Below are 18,562 nucleotides of genomic sequence, written 5' to 3'. Positions count from 1 at the left end.
ATTTGCATGTGCTTTCATATGCTCTTACGTTTCTACGGACCTGACAACATGCCTCCCTCAGGGTATTTGTTAAACATTCCAAGATATGCATCGCTCCCCTACTGGTCACATTGTAGAATGAATGAAGCTTCTAATCCATAGGCCGCGGAATAAGAAATTGTTGAGCTTTGTCGCTTTGTCAAAGCATGTCCTTGTTTAGAGGACTGCAAAAAGTAAGAATAGCTAGCGCAAAACCACCTCCACAGATTTTTCCCACGAGCTGATTCACGCCTAGTGACCAATCAATTCTGCAGCACTGGAACAATACCGAAGTAGGTGGGCCTAGAATCTTTTAGTGTCAATCGGAAACCTACACATCACACCCGAAAAATCAGGAGACATTGCCGACGAGTCTCTCCTTGGAAACGTTAAATCTTTAACACCTGCTAACACCTTATTGCGTTCGTTGGCTCTACATATTCTTCCTCTCGATCACCTATACTGGCAAGGAGAATACTCAACGAATGGGTGTTCAAAATATTTTACCTTATATTGTCCGCCAATTAGTTCTGATGCCGGTAGCTACCTTCAACACACTAGCCCCACTACATCAAGCTCTTCTAGCATGTGCCCCCGCCAGCAGCTCTGCAGAATTCGACAAGATCTCAGCAAAGGCACACAGAGTTATCCTAGTGACACGCCTCTACTCCTAGACACTCTTCAAGTACTTTAAAATAGATCAGAGGCAACTCAGCCAATCACATAATATCGATGGGCTTTTCCCTGGAATAACACTCTTCTGTAATGATACTCATACACAATAAGGATAGGGCCATGCCGTACTAAAGAATTGTTCCATCAGAACTCCTAACACACGCTGGTTTTTTTTGAATCCGCGTTGTAAACCAGCCTAGACATCTAAGGAACGTCCAGGAAAATTTCACATTTTCACTGTCGAGCTTTTTACCAAATTTGTAGAAATAGTGCTACGACAACATGATGTTGCGGGCATGGATTTCTGGGTGCGAGGTTTTACGGCTCGAGACCATCTCTGGGTGCGAGATTTTGCGGTTTAAAACCTTCTTCTCTTTGGCTCTCTTTAACTAGGCAGTTTTATATGTACCTGACGATTTTTCATACACAGCTTCATGATCCTACGTTATGACAGTATAACCTCCAAAAATGTTTACTAGCATCACAGCATAGCACAGTATGACGTGGTGCGCACCTTCGCGAAGCTCCACAGCTACGAAACCTCCTCAGCTTCAACAATGCAACGAACCGGAAGCCCGCTAAGGCCTGCAACATGGGAACGCGCTGTATCAGACTCGAGTACGATTGAATGGCTGTATATTGGTGATAAGCCAACACGGAAAAAGACATAAAAGCTGCGGCTCCTTCTAAATATTATATTTTGCGTTAGGATAATAGGACGAAGAGTCCTTGAGTCGCCGCAGAACACGCAGGTCACCCGTCGAAAGCCACATACTACTTCGACAAAACAGAGGTCAACATAAAAAGCAATTACTCTCATAAGCCACATCCTATTGACTATGCAGCTCAAGAGCTGTGCGTCGCAGAGAAGGCATTCGAGATACACGCAATGCCTGCCCTGATGCAATAGCGACTGTTCATTCCCATGAAGGCAAAGGAATCGGCATTCTCACCATTAGAGCACATGCTCGTCACTAAAGTTAAACAATGAACTACGGTAGGCTATTTTGCCTCGGTTGCTCTCATCGAGATCCTTCTACTTAGTACGCTCTGCGATCGATACATCTGAGGCAATTCGATTTTCTTCCTATCCTCCAGAATGCTAAGGCATTAAAGATTCTCCATTGTCCAAGCAGACTTCTGCGCGGCATAGAATCGAAAGCGCGCAATTGGTTAAACGGGTCATAATGCAAATTCCTGTCGCGTCCACTGTATTCCCTCTCTGCCCCAAACCTGTCTATCGCTGTGAGTCTGTGTTCCGAACCTACCTACACCGCTATTCTGCGCAACTCTACCGGTTTGTGAGACCATTTGGGCAGCGTATGCACTTTTTACCCTCATGCTTTCCCAATACAAGTAGTCAGGTGACACTCGATGTGATGCGCTAGTCAATGGACGGCACGCGCGAATAAGAAAGAGGCCTCTGCCTTCTCAAATTGCCAAATCTCTCATTTCAAGCTTTGTTGCTTCCGCGATCTAGCATGACCATAGCTCCTCAAGTTCACTTGTTTACACCGCACGTCCTACGCTCCTAAATTACCCACGGACGGAATGAACTAACGGGCTGCATCCAGAATCAGCGCTGTTTATCCCTCCACACCGTCCTCTCCGCGTTCGCAAGATGCCCAGTCTTCTGCGAACCGTACAATGCATGAACGCATAACGCTGTGAACCGCACTTTGTGAGAGCTCCAAACCTGTTACCTCTAAATTTATATTAATCACATGCGTAGTCGCCCAGTCACTAGCTCGTGGGTAATTGGCTTCATGATCATATTTTGCGGATTCACGGGGTCCTACAATAAAAGTCTGCTGTTCGCGAACTAGCACTCTCAGTGTACAGAATCATATGCACCATCCTGGAGTTGTCGCCCTATTTCATCATGCTCGGCACACTCCCCAACTGGTCAAGCAATTGGGACCACTATTTCGGATCCTCTGAAATGGGCTTTAATCGCTGTGTGCGCACGCTCTTGAAGTTTGCGCAGTATACCGATGACGACGGGGCTTAAACATGGACGTGTCACTGACGTCTAGAACACGCCGGATCTCCTTTAACGAAATTATTCATTGATGGTCACTGCTTTTGTAATGAAAATTTTAGTCAGTAAACATGATGGGGAGTGACAATTAACCGCAAATAGCCGGAGTCGCTAAGGTGATCAAGCGAAATGCAAAGGTGATCAGCCCGTAATGCGTCCATGAACGTTTGGAGAGACTAAGAATGTTCATGGTGGCCACGTCAGCGTCTATATAGGAATAGCCGAAGAAATGCCAACATGTCGCTCGGACTGCTGCGAATTCAAGCATTCCGCAGCATGTTTCTTGTTCCGGAGATCACTGCGCAGCTGATTCAGTCCAATATTCTGGAGTGCTTGTTGCTCAAAATTGCGCAAAAGGATTATTAGAGGGTTTCATTAGCGTACGCACGCGATCTCCTCTACATGTCTTCCCATTTCCAATAGACACAAATGCTTTCTAGATAGACAATGATGGCACAATGTAACTTTTCACCACCATCACCAAGTACGCAATGTCGCGCAGCACGAGATCTGTTGAATCTTGTGCTTATTGCCGTGTATTCAAAGTGGGGAGACATTGAAGGATTTTCGGTTTGCTTCAACGCCTCACTTCACGTTAGTCTTGCTTTCGTCAGCAACGCGCGTCAGGCCCTTTCTCGTGATATCATCATAATAACAAATGATTTTTTTAAAATACAGGACAATTTATTCCGACCCAGGAGACTTGGGCAATTGCACAAAGTGTCTTCGTGTTTCTACTCGGTTTCATTCGTTTGCACAGCTTGCCCGCAGTCAACGCTTCCTGTGCAGCCTGGAGAATCCAGTCATACCTACGAAGAATTCTGTGGACCCTAGTTAACATGAAGGCACTCTATTCCTAAACCTCGTCACTACAGCCACCAGGAAGCGAAAGCGTTGGTTGTACTTTGCAACAGGTGCTTCGGAAGTTCATATGCCCAGACAGACTCTCGATATCATGGATGGCACTGAATCAAGTTAAAGTTGAACAACGCATCGCTGGTTCAAAGGATGTGCGTTTCGGCTTGTAATTGAGCACAAATCCTTCACACGCATGCTTATCAGTGCTGCTAATGCTATCCCAGGCTGGCGCACCGCTTCGACAACGAGACCGATAACTCCCTGGCGGAATCTAAGCGGACATTTTGGACGCAAAGGGACAAGAAAAGCCGGAGATAGAGTCCCAAGCAGCACGCTAAGAGACGCCGTAAAAGTTCCTTCGTCGCAGGCAAAAGTTCAACTGCTTTCAACACATAGTCCAGACTCGATGCAACCTCCGTGTGGCCGTTCATGTGTCTGCCACTGTTTTGCTAAAGTCGCTTACACCCTGGTGCTACAACTCCCGGATTTTTGCTGTAATCCTTTTTATGTCTCCTACGTCGTACAGCTCCGTTTTCCAATGGTAGCTTACTCTCAAAGACAGTGGGGCTTACCATGCATCCACTGTGGAACATAGCTGGCAGCCTCAGTGCACAGAGAAACGCCAACGGCATCTAGTTTTTCGGTCAGCCGCGAAAAACTTGGACTATCTGATAGCGCGTCAAGCGCACAGGAGCTTTTCACCATCGTCCGATCAATGATGTTGATCACCACGTCACTGGCTGTTTTGAATCTCTGCGACAGACGCGCCGCAGCATCCTACTCCATAAATAGGCAGCAACACTTTGGTGCTCACTTTTGCGTATTGAAATCCGAAGGTCCCCTCTAGTTCGCTGTTTGTTGCCAGGTGTATCCCCCAAGCAATGTACCCTGATTTACTACCTCCGCTCTTTCCATTATGCGTTTCACTGCTCTGTTCATTGCATTCATTATTTGTCTCTATCAGTTAGCCTTTGAACATTTGAGAAATCCTGTTTACCGCCAGCCTCAGAGGGCGAGAATCTGCAACGATGGAGGTACAGACTAACATGTTAACAATTGGTACGCAGATGAATGTCTTCCAGGCATGCTGTTGCTACAAATCGCGGACTAGACGTTGATATGCAATGTCTAATAAAATCGGAAGAAATTCTAATTATTGCTATCACAACTGCAATTCACAGGAGTCAATGGTAAATTCTGTAGATGCATGGTTCCACTTAAAAATGAATGCACAAATCTGTAAAACTCTTCTCATAAGCCCGGACAGGAATTATGTGCTGCAAAATCGAACACAGAGGAATCACAACAATACCTCGCTAGGAACAATTTATGGCCAAAAGAATTAAAAGTATGAGAAGAGTTCTTATCACACTCGTAGCGGACTGGAATTGGTCCCTTGTGACGAAGGGACTCTCCCCTAACATAACATTGTTCATAGGTAGCACCTGCGGGGCCGCCTCCTTATGCCCATGCGGCCGCCCTGCCACGGTTGGCTTCGGAGTAGCATGGGGATGATGAGCCAGCGTCACGCTCAGCATTTTGTTCACTCACATTGTAGAAGTCTCCTGCGGGGTGGGGCCGATAACGCGTCCGTTGCGGAGATGCACCCCTTACCGAGCGAAGATTTCTATTCGTGAGTTATTAAAACATAGTATTTCTAATCTTGAGTCTGGAAAGAACGAAGATTTCAATCCCGGAGCAGCACCCAAATGTAGTGCACAGCGCATACACTGCTGCGACTACGCTGCTAGCTGCCCCCTCGAGGAGGGCCTATGATCGGCACCTAACGTTGGCCCATTTCCTTGAAACAGTAGCCTGCATATGTCGAAATAGAGTTACTCTTAAGTTTCCAAAATGTGTTATCTTCCAATCCGCCCCTCTTGGGGTGTTCGCCTCCTAGGCACTGTGGGGAGGAGGCCTCCACTGGTGCCGGCGCTATCGCCAGCCCCAGTCTCCACGCATTTTCAGGGACCTCTAGTGTATGCATGTTAATACGGAGACAAATTGCCTTACTTTGGTCCTAGCAGGAGGATCCTATCCTCCTCCAGTGTTGCGACCCCTTGTAGGTCGCTACCTAGCTGTCTTCTACAGCTCACCAGCAAGCCCTATTGTAGTTCCTGTGAGTACAGATGTGGGGAGGACACTCACGTTTTTCCGTGGACCTTGTAGTGGGAGCCGTTCTCTATGAGTTAGTCTTGGGTTTGCATTAGCTGACGGAACATAAGGTGGCCTGGTATTTGCAGTGTGAAAAACTCCGAGCCTATGTGAATGGCCAGTAATGCGAGTTACCGGTTGATCGGACTGGTGAAGCAAAGCTGTAAGGTGAGAGCCCCACCGTAGTCCATCCAAGGAACCCAGCAGAGCAAGCATATGAGATATTGGTCAAACAAGTGGCGGGTATATCAGCGAAGGAGGCAGCAATATTTCTACGCCCCCCGCCAAGGGGCTATAAGTCTCATGCAAAGACTAAGGCGAAGCCGCGGATAACGTCGCTCGTTCGATAGGCGGCGGCTGACACAAAGAGTCTCAGGGCTCCATTGCACGGTGTGCATCTCATACTGGCTTTGCCCGGAGCTGGTTCCGCGGTGCCCCTAAGGTTCTCGGATGAATGGCAAGGCGCGCCTTGTTGCGCGTTAATTGGGAATCAGCCCGTGTTCTCCGGGCGGCGTAGTCCTTAGGCCTCAACCACCTCGGTGGCAGCGGAGAGTAACGAGGAGTCTCCCTGGCCTATGGCAAAACTCGAGCACACTCTTTTCGACGAATGGATAAATTCGACAGAGGCACAGGATATTTCCTGTGAGATTGCCCAAGTGTTGCACGAGTATCAGGCGGTTTTTCCCGCTAACATACCACAGGGATTACTGCCGAAGCGCCCTGATGCTGACCGCACTCTACCTGTGGCTAGAAAACTTCCAGCGAAATCTGCAATGTACCGTGTGACCGCAGATCAGCTCACATTCCAAAAACAGGAGATAGCTAAATTAGCGGATAGTGGTTGGATCAGACCGACCTATTCACCTATTTGCTCTTCTACGATCATGATAGTCAAACGTGACGATGGCTCGGGGGAGCGAAAAATGCGTATGGTTGTCAATTACCAGGCTCTAAATGCCCTTACGATAGCCCCTGGTTACCCACTACTTCCCATTGAAACCATTCTGGAGATGCTCGGAGGCACCAAGCATTTTTCCTCCTTGGATCTTGAAGCAGGGTCCCATCAAATACCTGTGGCTAAGGAAGACCGGCGGAAGACTGATTTCCTGTCCGTTCTCGGACTATTCGAGTACCGAGTAGTGCCCTCTGGCCTTAAGGGTGCTTCCGCCACGTTCGGGGCCAATATCAATGCATATCCACAACCTTTATTGGGACAGGGCGTTATTGCGTACCTAGATTATGTACTTATCTACAGTTCCGATCTCGCTGGGCACGTTTCTCTCCTGCGACAAGTCCTACGCATTTTTCTTAGAGATCAGTTCTACCCAAAATTCAGCAAATGGAAGTTTGCAAGGCAAACAATTACGTATTTGGGTAATACCATTTCTGCTGCGGGGATCAAAAGATAAAATCGAAGCCATCGGGCATTGGCCAGAGGTGCTAGAGAACGAAACGCAAGTCCGCCAGTTCCTCGGCACCATAAATTACTGTAGCATGTTCATGGGACCGAACTATGCAGACGTTGCCCGGCCGCTGGTTGATCATACGCGTAAAAACGTCAGTTTCAAATGGACAGAGCTTCACACGCAAGCGGTGCGGCAGCTCAAACAGCGCTTAATCGACTTCACTACATTACAAGTCCCTGACATCACGAAACCCTTCGAGTTATACACAAATGCTTCTGGTTATGCGATCGGAGCAGTTCTGTAACAAGACGGCAAACCCATCGGCTTCCTCAGCAAAGTCATGAACCCCACGCAACAGAGATACTCGATCTGCGATCAGGAACTCTTGGCGTTGGTCATGGCACTTGACAAGTTGTCGCACTTGCTCCGTGTTTCCAAGGTAACGGTTTACACTGATCATCAAGCTCTCACCCATCTCCAACGAGTCCAAGCATCGAAGCCTCTGCGCGGACGCATCGCCCAGTGGCTAGACTTTTCTGCGGAGTTCCCGGATTTGCACATCACTTATGTTCAAGGAGGGCACAATCAAGGTGCTGATGCCTTGTTTCGCCGTCCGGGTCTTCCGAACACCTCCTTGCACGACACACCATCAGCAGGACTAATGCTAGCAATAGGACAAGTGAGAGCAGCTCCCCGCTCTCGTGGTCGGCCTGCCTACAGGGAGCTCCCCGGAGACCTAGACGACGCAGCCTGCCGTCCGCACCTTCACCTGCGCAGCCGGAACCCAAACCAGAGGCGGAACATCCTACACTCACAACGAAGGCACCAGCTAACCCTCGTGATGTGCGCCAATGGCCGCGAGCTTACTCGAAGTGTTCCGTTTTTCGCGTTCCCTACAAGGCCGCAGCAAACCAACCAGGGGATGCTCTGCAAATCGAGTTTTGTAATCGCCAATTCACCTTTCGCTACGTGCACCCTTGCCCGCACATCCGCGTTCATGGACTGTGCCGCATCTGCGTCCCCACAATTCCCTGAGTTCCTTACTGAAGTTCTGCATTCACATCACGACCATGTCACAGCCGGCCATTGAGGCCAGAAGAAGACGTTTGCGGCTTTCAGCAAGCAATACTACTGGCCAGGAATGCGCGCCTACACTACTGCTTACGTTGAATCATGCACTCACTGTCGAGCGCCAAACTCCCTTAACCAGAAGCCTGCAGGCCTTCTTCAACAGTTGCTCATCCCTTCACGTCGATGGGCGCACGTGAGTCTCGACTTTATCACAGATCTTCCCCTTACAACGACAGGGCACGACTCGATTCTTGTCATGGTCGAGTCCCTCAGCAAGATGGCTGATTTCGTTCGTGCAAAGAAGTCATTCACAGCAGCAGACACCGTGGAGCTTCTCGCAGACCGTCTTATCCGCTATCACAGTTTTCCACAGGTGCTCATATCGGACCGCGACCCCCGTTTCCAGTCAGATCTTTGGAACCAACTCTGTCACCGCTTTAACATCAAACGGTGCATGTCGTCGTCCTACCATCTCCAAAGCGACGGCCAAACTGAACGGGTTAACCGCACACTGGAGCAGATGCTTCGTACCTATATCAAATCTGACGAATGGGAGTGAGAACGTTTGCTTCCGGCCTTGGAACCTGCCCAGAACACAACAAGTCATTCATCCAGTGAGCTCTCTCCTTTCGAGGTCATGATTGGCGAGAACCCGTTGACTGTTGCGGACCTTGATATCGTGGGCGCGTTAGCTCCCACGCTCACTCTTCCGATGAATAAGCTTTTCCAGCAGCTCTGCGACGGAGCACAGAGTCACATCCTGACGGCAAAATGGCAGCAGAAGTACTACGCAGTCACACAGCGTCGAGCAGTGGAGTATGCAGTGGGCAAGCACCTACCGCCTTTCAACAGCTGCCCTAAGTTTGAGCCGCGTTACAGCAGGCCCTTTTAAGTCATCAAACGCATAGGAACTGTCGCTTACTGCCTCGCTCTGCCTCCCACCTGTGAATGGCATAACGTTTTCCACGTTTCGCAGCTAGTTCCCCACAGCCCTCGCACTCCCGCTTTGGTTTTCCCAGCAGCCGACGCCGCCTGGCCCCCTATCGGCGATGCAGCAGGCAATCCCACAGAGAAATACGAAGTCGACTATATTATGGACCAACGCGGCTCGGAAGATGCCGCTCAGTATCTCGTGAAGTGGCGCGGGATCCCTGAAGATCAAACCACATGGGAGCCAGCTCACCACCTTACAGGCTGCCCAGCTTTCCTTCGCGCTTGGCGCCGCCTCCAACGAAGACGTCTTCAGGCTTGAAACAACATTGGTCCTTTCGAGGCGTAGCGGTGTGAGTTCGTCACATTCCACCGCCTGCACGACGGGCACCCTTCAATGAGGAGGGGGGAGGGAGCGCTGCGCATCGTAAGCGCTCACGGTGTTAGCTTCAGAGGAGCATAGAGACAGAAAATTCGAAAATACTGTATTTTGGTTAGACATGTTCAATCCGGCAAGGGGGTAAGTTGTAGTTGACGGGCACTACAATAGGGTTTGCTGGTGACCTATAGAAGATAGCTAGATAGCAAGCTGCAAGAGGTTGTAACAGTGGAGGAGGACAGGACGCTCTTACTAAGATCAAAGTAAGCCAATTTGTCTCCGCATTAACATGCACACACTAGAGGTGCCTGTAAATGCGTGTAGACTGGGGCTGGCGATTGCGCCGGCACCAGTGGAGGCCTCCTCCCCACAGGGCCTAGGAGGCGAGCTCCCCGAGTGGGCCGGATTGGACGATAACAGATTTTGGAAACTTAAGAATAACTCTATTTCGATATATAGGCTACTGTTTCAAGGAAATGGGCCAACGTTGGGTGCCGATCACAGGCCCTGCTCGAGGGGGCACGTGGCAGCGTAGTCGCAGCAGTAGGCGCTGTGCACTACAAAATCGTCAAATCCCGTCATAAGCCGATCAATGCGTAGTTGTTCACCTGTAGGTTCTGCTCTTCTGGAAGTCTCCGCACCTTCATCTTCAGTCGTTCGACTGTGTTTGGACTAATGAAACTTCTCGAAGCCCCAATGTCCAAGAGGACCTCACAAGGACTCCCTGCGAGCTCAACGCAAAGTACCGCTGTCGCACCCACATAACACAATGCTCCCCGTTGGTCGTGAGACTCTTTTGTGCAGGTCTCCCTCCACCAGTGTGCCACAATCTCTGTCGCGTCTGACGTATAGCCGTCTTCTGTTGACTCTGCAGATTTCCTGCTGCTATCCGTCGTCGCGCCCGGAGCCTCTTGAGTCAGGATCGACGTCGCCCACACTTGCACCGAGTTTCCGAAAGCGGATGAGATCCTTCCGCGTGCTCATAGCTCATATTAGTTCCTACTGCAGTGCTGAGGAGTTGGTTTCCCCACTCAAGGGAGACTGGAGTGGGACTAGGGCCTGTCGCTACTGCGCACATCATCCCTTTGCCATGGCTACGCGGCCTAGAACGCTCGTCTGCAACCACGCCTAGGCCCGCATGTTTAATCGTTTCGCATCCTTACTGCTAAGACGGGTGGGCTCCCTACTGCTCTTGTCCGCCGACTTGGGCCGGCCTCGTTCATACGCAGGGCAGCCCCGAGCATAGTGTCCCATACCGCCACAATTCTTCCATATTCTTCCGGACGTTTGGTACGCTCTCCCTTGATGGGGCAGGCACGTGCCGGATGTCCCCGACCCTGACACTCATAGCAGTTCGCGTGGGTTCCCCCAGGTTGATTTTCGATTTCCTGTCTCCAACAGGGTCCACTGGCTTGGATAGAAGCCCTAATGGCTTGACTTGTCCTTTCTCGGAGTTCCATCACACTCTGCTTGGGCTTGTAGAGGCGTGCTGCGGCTGTCGCCGCTTGTTCCCACGACTGATATTTCACCTGTCCGTTTTCGGCTATTGGAAGACGGAGTTCTGTCGGTAGCCTGGTGCAGTAAGAGTCAGCGAGTTCCTTGGGGGCAACACCCAAAGCACGCTCCGCTACAGCTGCAAACCGGTCCGTGTGTTCCTTCGGGTTGCCACTCAACCGTACTTTAGTCAACTCCGTTAACAATTGACTCTGCGACACTGTTTTGTCGAACCGCTCCAAAAGTCTGTGCTGTACTGTCGCCCAGTCGCTTAGGTCAATAGTTCTCCGTGGATAAACGTTGGGCCCGATTCTACGGTTCCCCCTATAACAGTTCTTATCACACTCATAGCGGACTGGAATTGGTCCCACCTGACGAAGGGACTGGCCCCCGGCATAACATTTGTCATCGGTATCACTTGCGGAGGGGCCTTCTTATGCCCATGCGGTCGCTCTGCCACGGTGGGTTTCGGAGTAGCACACTCATAGTGGACTAAGTTTGGTCCCACGTGACGAAGGGACTGTCCCCCGGCATAACATTGGTCATTGGTATCACTTGCGTAGGCGCCTCCTTATGCTCGTGCGGTCGCTCTGCCACGGTGGATTTCGGGCGTGACGAGTATGGGCCAGTGTCCCACTCGGCATTTTGCTTACTAACATTGTAGAAGCCTCCTGCTGTGTGGGGCCGATAACGTGTCCGTTGCGGAGATGCATCCCTTACTAAGCGAAGATATCTAGGGGGGATTCATTAGAACATAGTATTTCTGCTCCCGTAAAGAACAAAGATTTCATTCCCGGAACAGCCCCCAAGTGTAGTGCACATCACCTAACTTCGCTGCTACCTGCCCCCTGGAGCAGGGGCCATTGATCAGCGCCTAACGTCGGCCCATTTCCTTGAAAGAGTAGCCCAAATATAACGGAATACAGTTATTTTCAGCTTTCCAAAATCTCTAATCTTACGAATCCCCCCCACTCGGTGTTCTGGCCTCCTACGCCCTGTGGGGAGGAGCCCAGCACTGGTGCCGGCGCTATCGCCAGCCCCAGTCTGCACGTATTTACAGGCACCTCTAGTGTATGCATGTTAAATCGCAGACAAATTGCCTTACGTTGATTCTAGTAAGAGGGTCCTGTCCTCCTCCAATGTTACGACCTCTTGTAGGCGACTAGCTGGCTATCTCCTATATTTGCAAATAAACATTTTTATTTGCACGCATAAGCATATTTACATTTGCAGGAATGTTCATTTGCATGCAGCCCGGAACTCGACACTTGTGAACATTGAGAAAGTCCTCAGCTTATTAGGAGGAGGCTTTTTCATGTCGAAGGCAGTCGCATGTTTGGGGCTTCTAGCTGTTGCATGCGGCCTCCTAGCAGCGGCTGCAGCAGCAGAAGAAGAAATCAGCTGCACATAGTCCGACGAAAGCTCCATCTCCAGCAGCAGCAGCAATAAAGCCAGGAACAGACAGCGCAGAAAGAAGGCGCCGCCCAGCAGCAGCAGCAGTGAGGAGGAAGAGGAAAGCAGCAGCGAAGAAGAGAGCAGCAGCAGCAACTGCGCCAGCGCCAGCGCCAGCGGCAGTGAACGCAGTGGTGGCAGCGAGCAGAGCAGCAGCTACACGAAATCTGGCAGCCCAATAGAGCCAACTGCAGCAAAGCAGTGGCAGCAGCAGCAGCAACTAGCTCACGGTAGCGTAGGTACAGCTTCAGACGACTCACAAGAAACAAAGCCTGCCGCAAAGCAGCAGCAGCAGCAGAGCAGCAGCGGCAGCAGCAGCAGCGATGGTAGCAGCGAAGCCAGTGGTAACACTAGCAGCGAAGACAACAGCAGCTGCAGCGGCAGGAGCAGCAGCAGTGGCAGCAGTGGCAGGAGCAGCAGTGCAGAGGGAAGCAGCGGCGAAACAGAGCCATCGGCCGCTCAGTCGCAGCGGGAAACCGGAGCTGACGCAGCAGCAGCAACAGCAGCAACAACAGCAAGAGCAGTAAATAAGTCATCAAGCTCCTTCGCCAGCAGCAGCAGCAGCAGCAACGGCAGCACCTCGCCTGATGGGGAGACACCGCAGCTATCTGTTCGTGCGCAGCAGCAGCTAGCGCCTGTCCGCAGCAGCAGCAGCAGCAGCGGCGGCAGCGGCAGCGGCCGCAGCAGCTCTGAAGGGCCGGCGTGTCAGCAAAGCAGCAGCAGCAGCAGCAGCAGCGAAAGTGCGCAGAGCAGCAGCAACAGCCGCAGCTCATCTGCTGATGAGACAAGCGTGAAAGGGAGCTCGTGAGGCTCCTGCGTGCCTGCTAGGGTTTCGGGTTCAGGATCTAGGATTTAGGGAGACTCATGAGCCGCGACTTCATGAATTGTCTCCCGTAAAAGCCCAAATTTTAAGAAGTTTTGAGTACTTTATTTTGTGCATATTTAACTTGTTTTTGAGGGTTTAGAGTTTAGGGTCCTCTTCTACAATTTTTATTTTTAAATCTTTGTTTTGTTCTTCGCACATCAATTTGTACCTATGAGCATCTGGCTACATGCGCAAATTTGCGCTTTGGGGCTTTTCCAAGAAGCAGCCAGAACGTAAACCCTAAACCCCAGATCTCAAAACCTAAACCCTAGGCCTCAGCATAAGACAAGCCCCGTGAAATAATTAGGTCTTAGATTGATATCGCAGGAAATGATAATCCCTACATCCCTGATTTCCCTTGTAATTCAGACGAAGGATTAAAGCTTCAGGGTTGAGGGTTAAGGGTTTGGGGACTAGGGTTTAGCGGTTTTCTTGTATGCGAGGACTAGAAGACCGTAACTAGTTTAACCACTTCTCCAAGCTCAGGCTTTAGGGCTTAGGGTTTAGAGTTTTAGGGTTTAGGGTATGGCATGAGAAAGTGAGCCGTTGCTGCTCAAGCAGTGAACAATCTATTGATCGCCCCGATTACTGGCTGTCTAATTGATGAAAATGTATATTTTTGAAGTGATGGTAACGTACATTTGAAATTAGCCAAGTTTCAAGAATAATTAAAAGTGCCGTAAAGAAGGAGATCCAGTGGCGCAACAAAGAAGGCTTCCGGTGCTTTGCTGCACCTGCTGTCTTTCCGGGAGGGCAGGCAAGCCGCGTTTTGAAAAGCCAAAACTCTTTCAAGAAGAGTTCTTTGCTTAAAATCAATTTATTATTAAGTGGCGTTCCTAGAGAATAGCCGGGAAGTATCGGCATGGTCTCCAAAGAATCCCTTCTAGTGCAGAACATTTCCACTGCTCGCGATGCCAGCGGCACCAGTGCAGCACAGGGGGGTCTTCCTCAACTTTTATCGGGGGCTTCTTCATGAAATTCCAACAATGATAATTGTGATAAAAAATATAATAAATTTAATTTTGTCAGATGTGTTGTTTTGAGAGATAGACTGCCTCGGCTTTGCATACGAGTCGCCACAGCCCTGCTGGGGCGGCGTGTGCACAGACAGCTCACGGAATTTGCAAGGAAGTAACCCAGCAGCGTTTCAAGAGGAAAGCTGATGAATTTTCTTAATTACTGTCTATGTTTTTGTAACCACACGCTGGACGTGAATCTTCGAGCATTTATACTCAATTATTGACTTAGTTGCTCCGCCGCCCACTTGCGGCACGGTTTCCTGATCTGGTTCTAGGGTGACCGTTCCGAGAAGGAATGTGAAACGCTAGAACGGTTGGCAGAGAAAATAGTGCAAGGGCACTGGTTCAGTGTCGTTGCTTGTTCACAGACAAAATCAGCTTTAGCCTAATGGCTCAATCGTACGCGCTGTGGGAAATTAGGAAACGCATTGGTTCCGCACGGCACCTGTGAGGCCGCCACATGAGCAAGGAAATATTCTGTAAGGGAAAGGGACAATATCTCCGGTCTACAGGATATAGAACATTAATGGAAAGCTGTTACATACAACGTCACTGCCAACAATAAAACTTCCGTGCTTCATGGTAGACCACACGCAGTGAACAAGCACAGAATGATATTGCTAGGTGCTCCACGCTTCTATTTATAGCTGCAGCAGTTGGATGTTTCTTTGAAGAGACCCTGCGCACCGCGGTGAGAGGTATTGTAGATCATTTTAGCCGTGTTTTCCTTTTCCGGTACTTCATGCAAATTTACTTATTGGAGGCGTCCCAGATTACGCAACTAATAGACTGACGAAGCGCTTTCAATTACTGCGTCATTGTAACTATTTATCCCAAGACGACAGATGCCGATTTTTCATCATATCGGTGCCTAGATAGAAATGGTATCATATCGGTGCCTAGATAGAAATGGGATACACTCCCGAAACCTTTGTATGCGTGTCCACTAGCGTTTGGTTTTTAGTGCTGGGTGATGCTTTATTGAGAAGAGTCCCTTAATTGCATTGCTGACACCCTTTTGTGGCTCACTACTCACTGCTTTTTCATTTGTACCTCATCCTTGTTCTATTTCTTCTTGATACTAAGGTTGGCTCCTGCTTTAGTCGCTACTGCCGACCAGTTATCGTAACAGCACTTATGCAGTTCATACATATACTAAACGCAGATAGCAGTAACATCTCCGACATTTGCAACTGAACCTCAAGTCGCCTCCTTTCAGAGATCTTTGAGAAGCACAACGTCCTCCGGTATCAGTAGGGTTGCTGGGTGATTCGCGCTGGAGCTATGACGGCATCTATAACATAGGCCACTGTGGGTCATGATACGTTTACCGAAACGTAAATTCTAGTAATAAGGCACCGACTGCCCTACTGCGTGCAGCCCAAACTTCCTCAGCTGGTAAATTCGAATACCCGCATCCTCCACGCAAGGGATTTCCATTGGGATACTCAAATCATATGGTTGTCAAAGGAAAAATGTATCTACCTGATCGGGCCGTGCCTCGAGGTCCGGAACAGGATTCATTTGGCTGATTCGGCGCGTCTGCTTCCCGAGGGGGCTTGAATTAGCCTGGTGGCTTCGCTTGTGGCGGGTTGTCGCGGCTGCGCCTCAGCCACGGTGGAAGGAAAAGCCAATTCTCTATTGCTGGCCTCTACAGACCTAACGGAACCCATCCTAGTGCTCGTGCACTACATGTGCTGCCTCAAATATGGAACGAAACAATCCTATTGATCAAACTTTTAGGAGAAAACCACCGTACATGTCACGATTCCAAGCAACAAACGAATTGTATCTGCAGAAAGGGCAGCCAAAGAATTCAGGTTTCTTACCTCCCCGTGAACGGCCAAATTTTACAGTTATATCGACACAAAACAGCTGAACACTGTTAAGATCAGTGTAATTACATTTTCGTTATTAACAGGCGCAGGTGACGAAATTCGCTTCCGTCGTTGGATATTAGTGCAAAGGACGGGTGTGTGGAAGCGTCAATGCAACAAGTGGTTACACAGAACATATAAACTGTCGCACTGGAGGTGCACACGTTCATATGTTATATAAAATTCATGCAGAGACGATTACAGAGTACTAATGGCCGAGTTCGTGACATCATCCAGAGTTGATTTACACTTGTCAGTTGGACGTCACGGAGTGATACTGTGCAAGCGGGTAATTGCGAGACTTAGAGCTACGTATGTTACAGATATTGGGCACTTTTTTCTATTTAGGCAACAAAAAATGAACATCAAATAAACAGCGGACCAGATCCTATGTAGCATGCTTGAATGCTGTTCCAATTCCCGGAGTCTACCAGATTGGCACCACAAAAAGCACCCATCCATCAAAATGGGTATCAAAATGTTGCTGCCCATGAAAGACATCCCAAAGAAAATAATTTCAACTGTTACGAGGCCATTGCTGTGGACAGCCGAAGAGCCGCCTGCATTGGTATGCCACTGGTATAACCTCAGCTCCTCAACAGACATCGAGCATGTCCGGAAACAGAGTCGGTCCGTAGAGACCAATTATGCAGGTGTCCAACGTTACACTAGCATGAATTACCTCTAAAAATTAAAGCATTCAGTTGAATTAGTCCATTATTTTCCCTTCACAAAGTCAACTGAAGTGTGGGAAGGCACTCCCACACGAGCAGTTATCTTCATCGTGAATGCCGATTGTGGCCGTGTTCTTCCATCATACTCTCAAAATTAACATCAGAATGTTTGCGTTTCGAACATGGAACTACTCGGTTTTCGCTTTTGCGTTGATGACCGCACTGGCTGCAGCGACAAATTCACAGACAGACCGTTATGTTTCTCCCTTTCATCCCGATGCAGTGACTCCGCATGGTGAGGGCTTTCTGCGCTGTAAGAGTGTTTTTCAGAAAAAGTACACACATAGGCGCTCATCAGAGCTCCTTATCCTTTTCTCCACTCTGGCAGCCGCAGCGTCAATTGCCTTTGTTCTTCTACAATGCTTTAAGGCGCTGAATTCCAGGATGGAAGATAAGGGCGGGCTAACGGGTCGACGACTAGCGAGGGGATCAAGACAGTCCTGCATAGTAAGTTCCTACATCCATACTATGTACGGCGCAATAGGGAGAGAAAGGGGAAGCCGGCGGACACTAGTGTTCTCTACACAGTGACTAGAGGAGTGGCTCATGGCTGTCGGCTTAATCAGCTTGAGTGAATCTATTTGCTCTGCTGTGGTACAGTACTCATTAACTTAGGCATAGAGACGTGCATTTGCTCGTCGTGAACATTGCATCTATGCCTTGAATTGTTAACCCCACTATCTAGCAAGAGCCACGCGCATTTTTGTCATACCACAGCGTTATCTTTGTTCGGCCCTATCTGCCACCGCATTCATAATTTGCATTCAAATTACATGGCCTAGGTAGACATTTCAGCAACACCCCTTTTGTGTTTTAGCGCGGCTATCAGCTGAACAAGTCAGGGCTTCTTGCCATATTCACCAACTTCCAGTGCGTCAACTGAGTGGGAGACCTGCGAGCTTTTAGTGGATCTTCTGCCTAAATGCATTTAACACAAGCAAAGATCGTCTCACTCCTTTTCCTGGCACACTGCTGAATTTTCTTGATAAAGGAATCTCCTGTTAAATGCCAGCAGTTTAGGGGCATTACGACTACGCTCGCGCGATGCATGAGCATGGCCTCGTTACTTCGCCATTAATAGTGAAAGGAGCGCACAATTTGTAATTTCCTGATGGCCAAGTAAGTTTGCAGGGCGAAGCTTTCGACTCATACACGCGGAAACTCTAAACCAAATGTGAAAACTAACACCGCGTAATCTCGGACTGGGATAAATTCTTTTGCACTAGCCCGATAAAACGGGGCTACTTGTGCAATGGTGGGAGACTTGGCATGAGTTGTCACACAATGACATATGAGGATTCATGGATGGCTTCCTCCGGGGTATCACTCCGGATACCCAGAAAATTGTTGGCTTTTCTCACGCCTTCATCATTGCTGATGAGTTGTGTGATTTAGAAGCTAGAAGCGTGAGCATCCGTCAAGTAGCAATCGATCTTGAAGGCGATGTCGATTCGATTAACGTGGCGAAGTCCCTTGAGAAATGCTGCACATTTTTTGAAGTGATATTGCAAAGGACAAACACGAAACAATTAGCCTTGGATTATTGGGGGATGATCGTGGTTGCCATTGTGTCTACCCTAACTTTGGGC

The 18,562-nt window shown here is 49.3% G+C and overlaps 1 protein-coding gene across 1 annotated transcript; it reads left to right on the top strand.

Moving 5' to 3' along the window:
• Nucleotides 1-12,165: 12,165 nt before the first annotated feature.
• ETH_00031165 (uncharacterized protein) lies at nucleotides 12,166-13,286 on the top strand (the record flags this gene model as incomplete). The annotated part of the gene is made up of 2 exons (XM_013378431.1): nucleotides 12,166-12,180; nucleotides 12,438-13,286. 2 exons carry the CDS (start codon nucleotides 12,166-12,168, stop codon nucleotides 13,284-13,286), a joined length of 864 nt encoding a protein of 287 aa, XP_013233885.1.
• Nucleotides 13,287-18,562: the final 5,276 nt, after the last annotated feature.

This window comes from Eimeria tenella, genomic scaffold, assembly GCF_000499545.2.
Source record: "Eimeria tenella Houghton genomic scaffold, Eth_scaff84, whole genome shotgun sequence".
NCBI classification, from domain to species: Eukaryota; Apicomplexa; class Conoidasida; order Eucoccidiorida; family Eimeriidae; genus Eimeria; species Eimeria tenella.
This window is presented reverse-complemented; position numbering and strand designations above follow the sequence as displayed.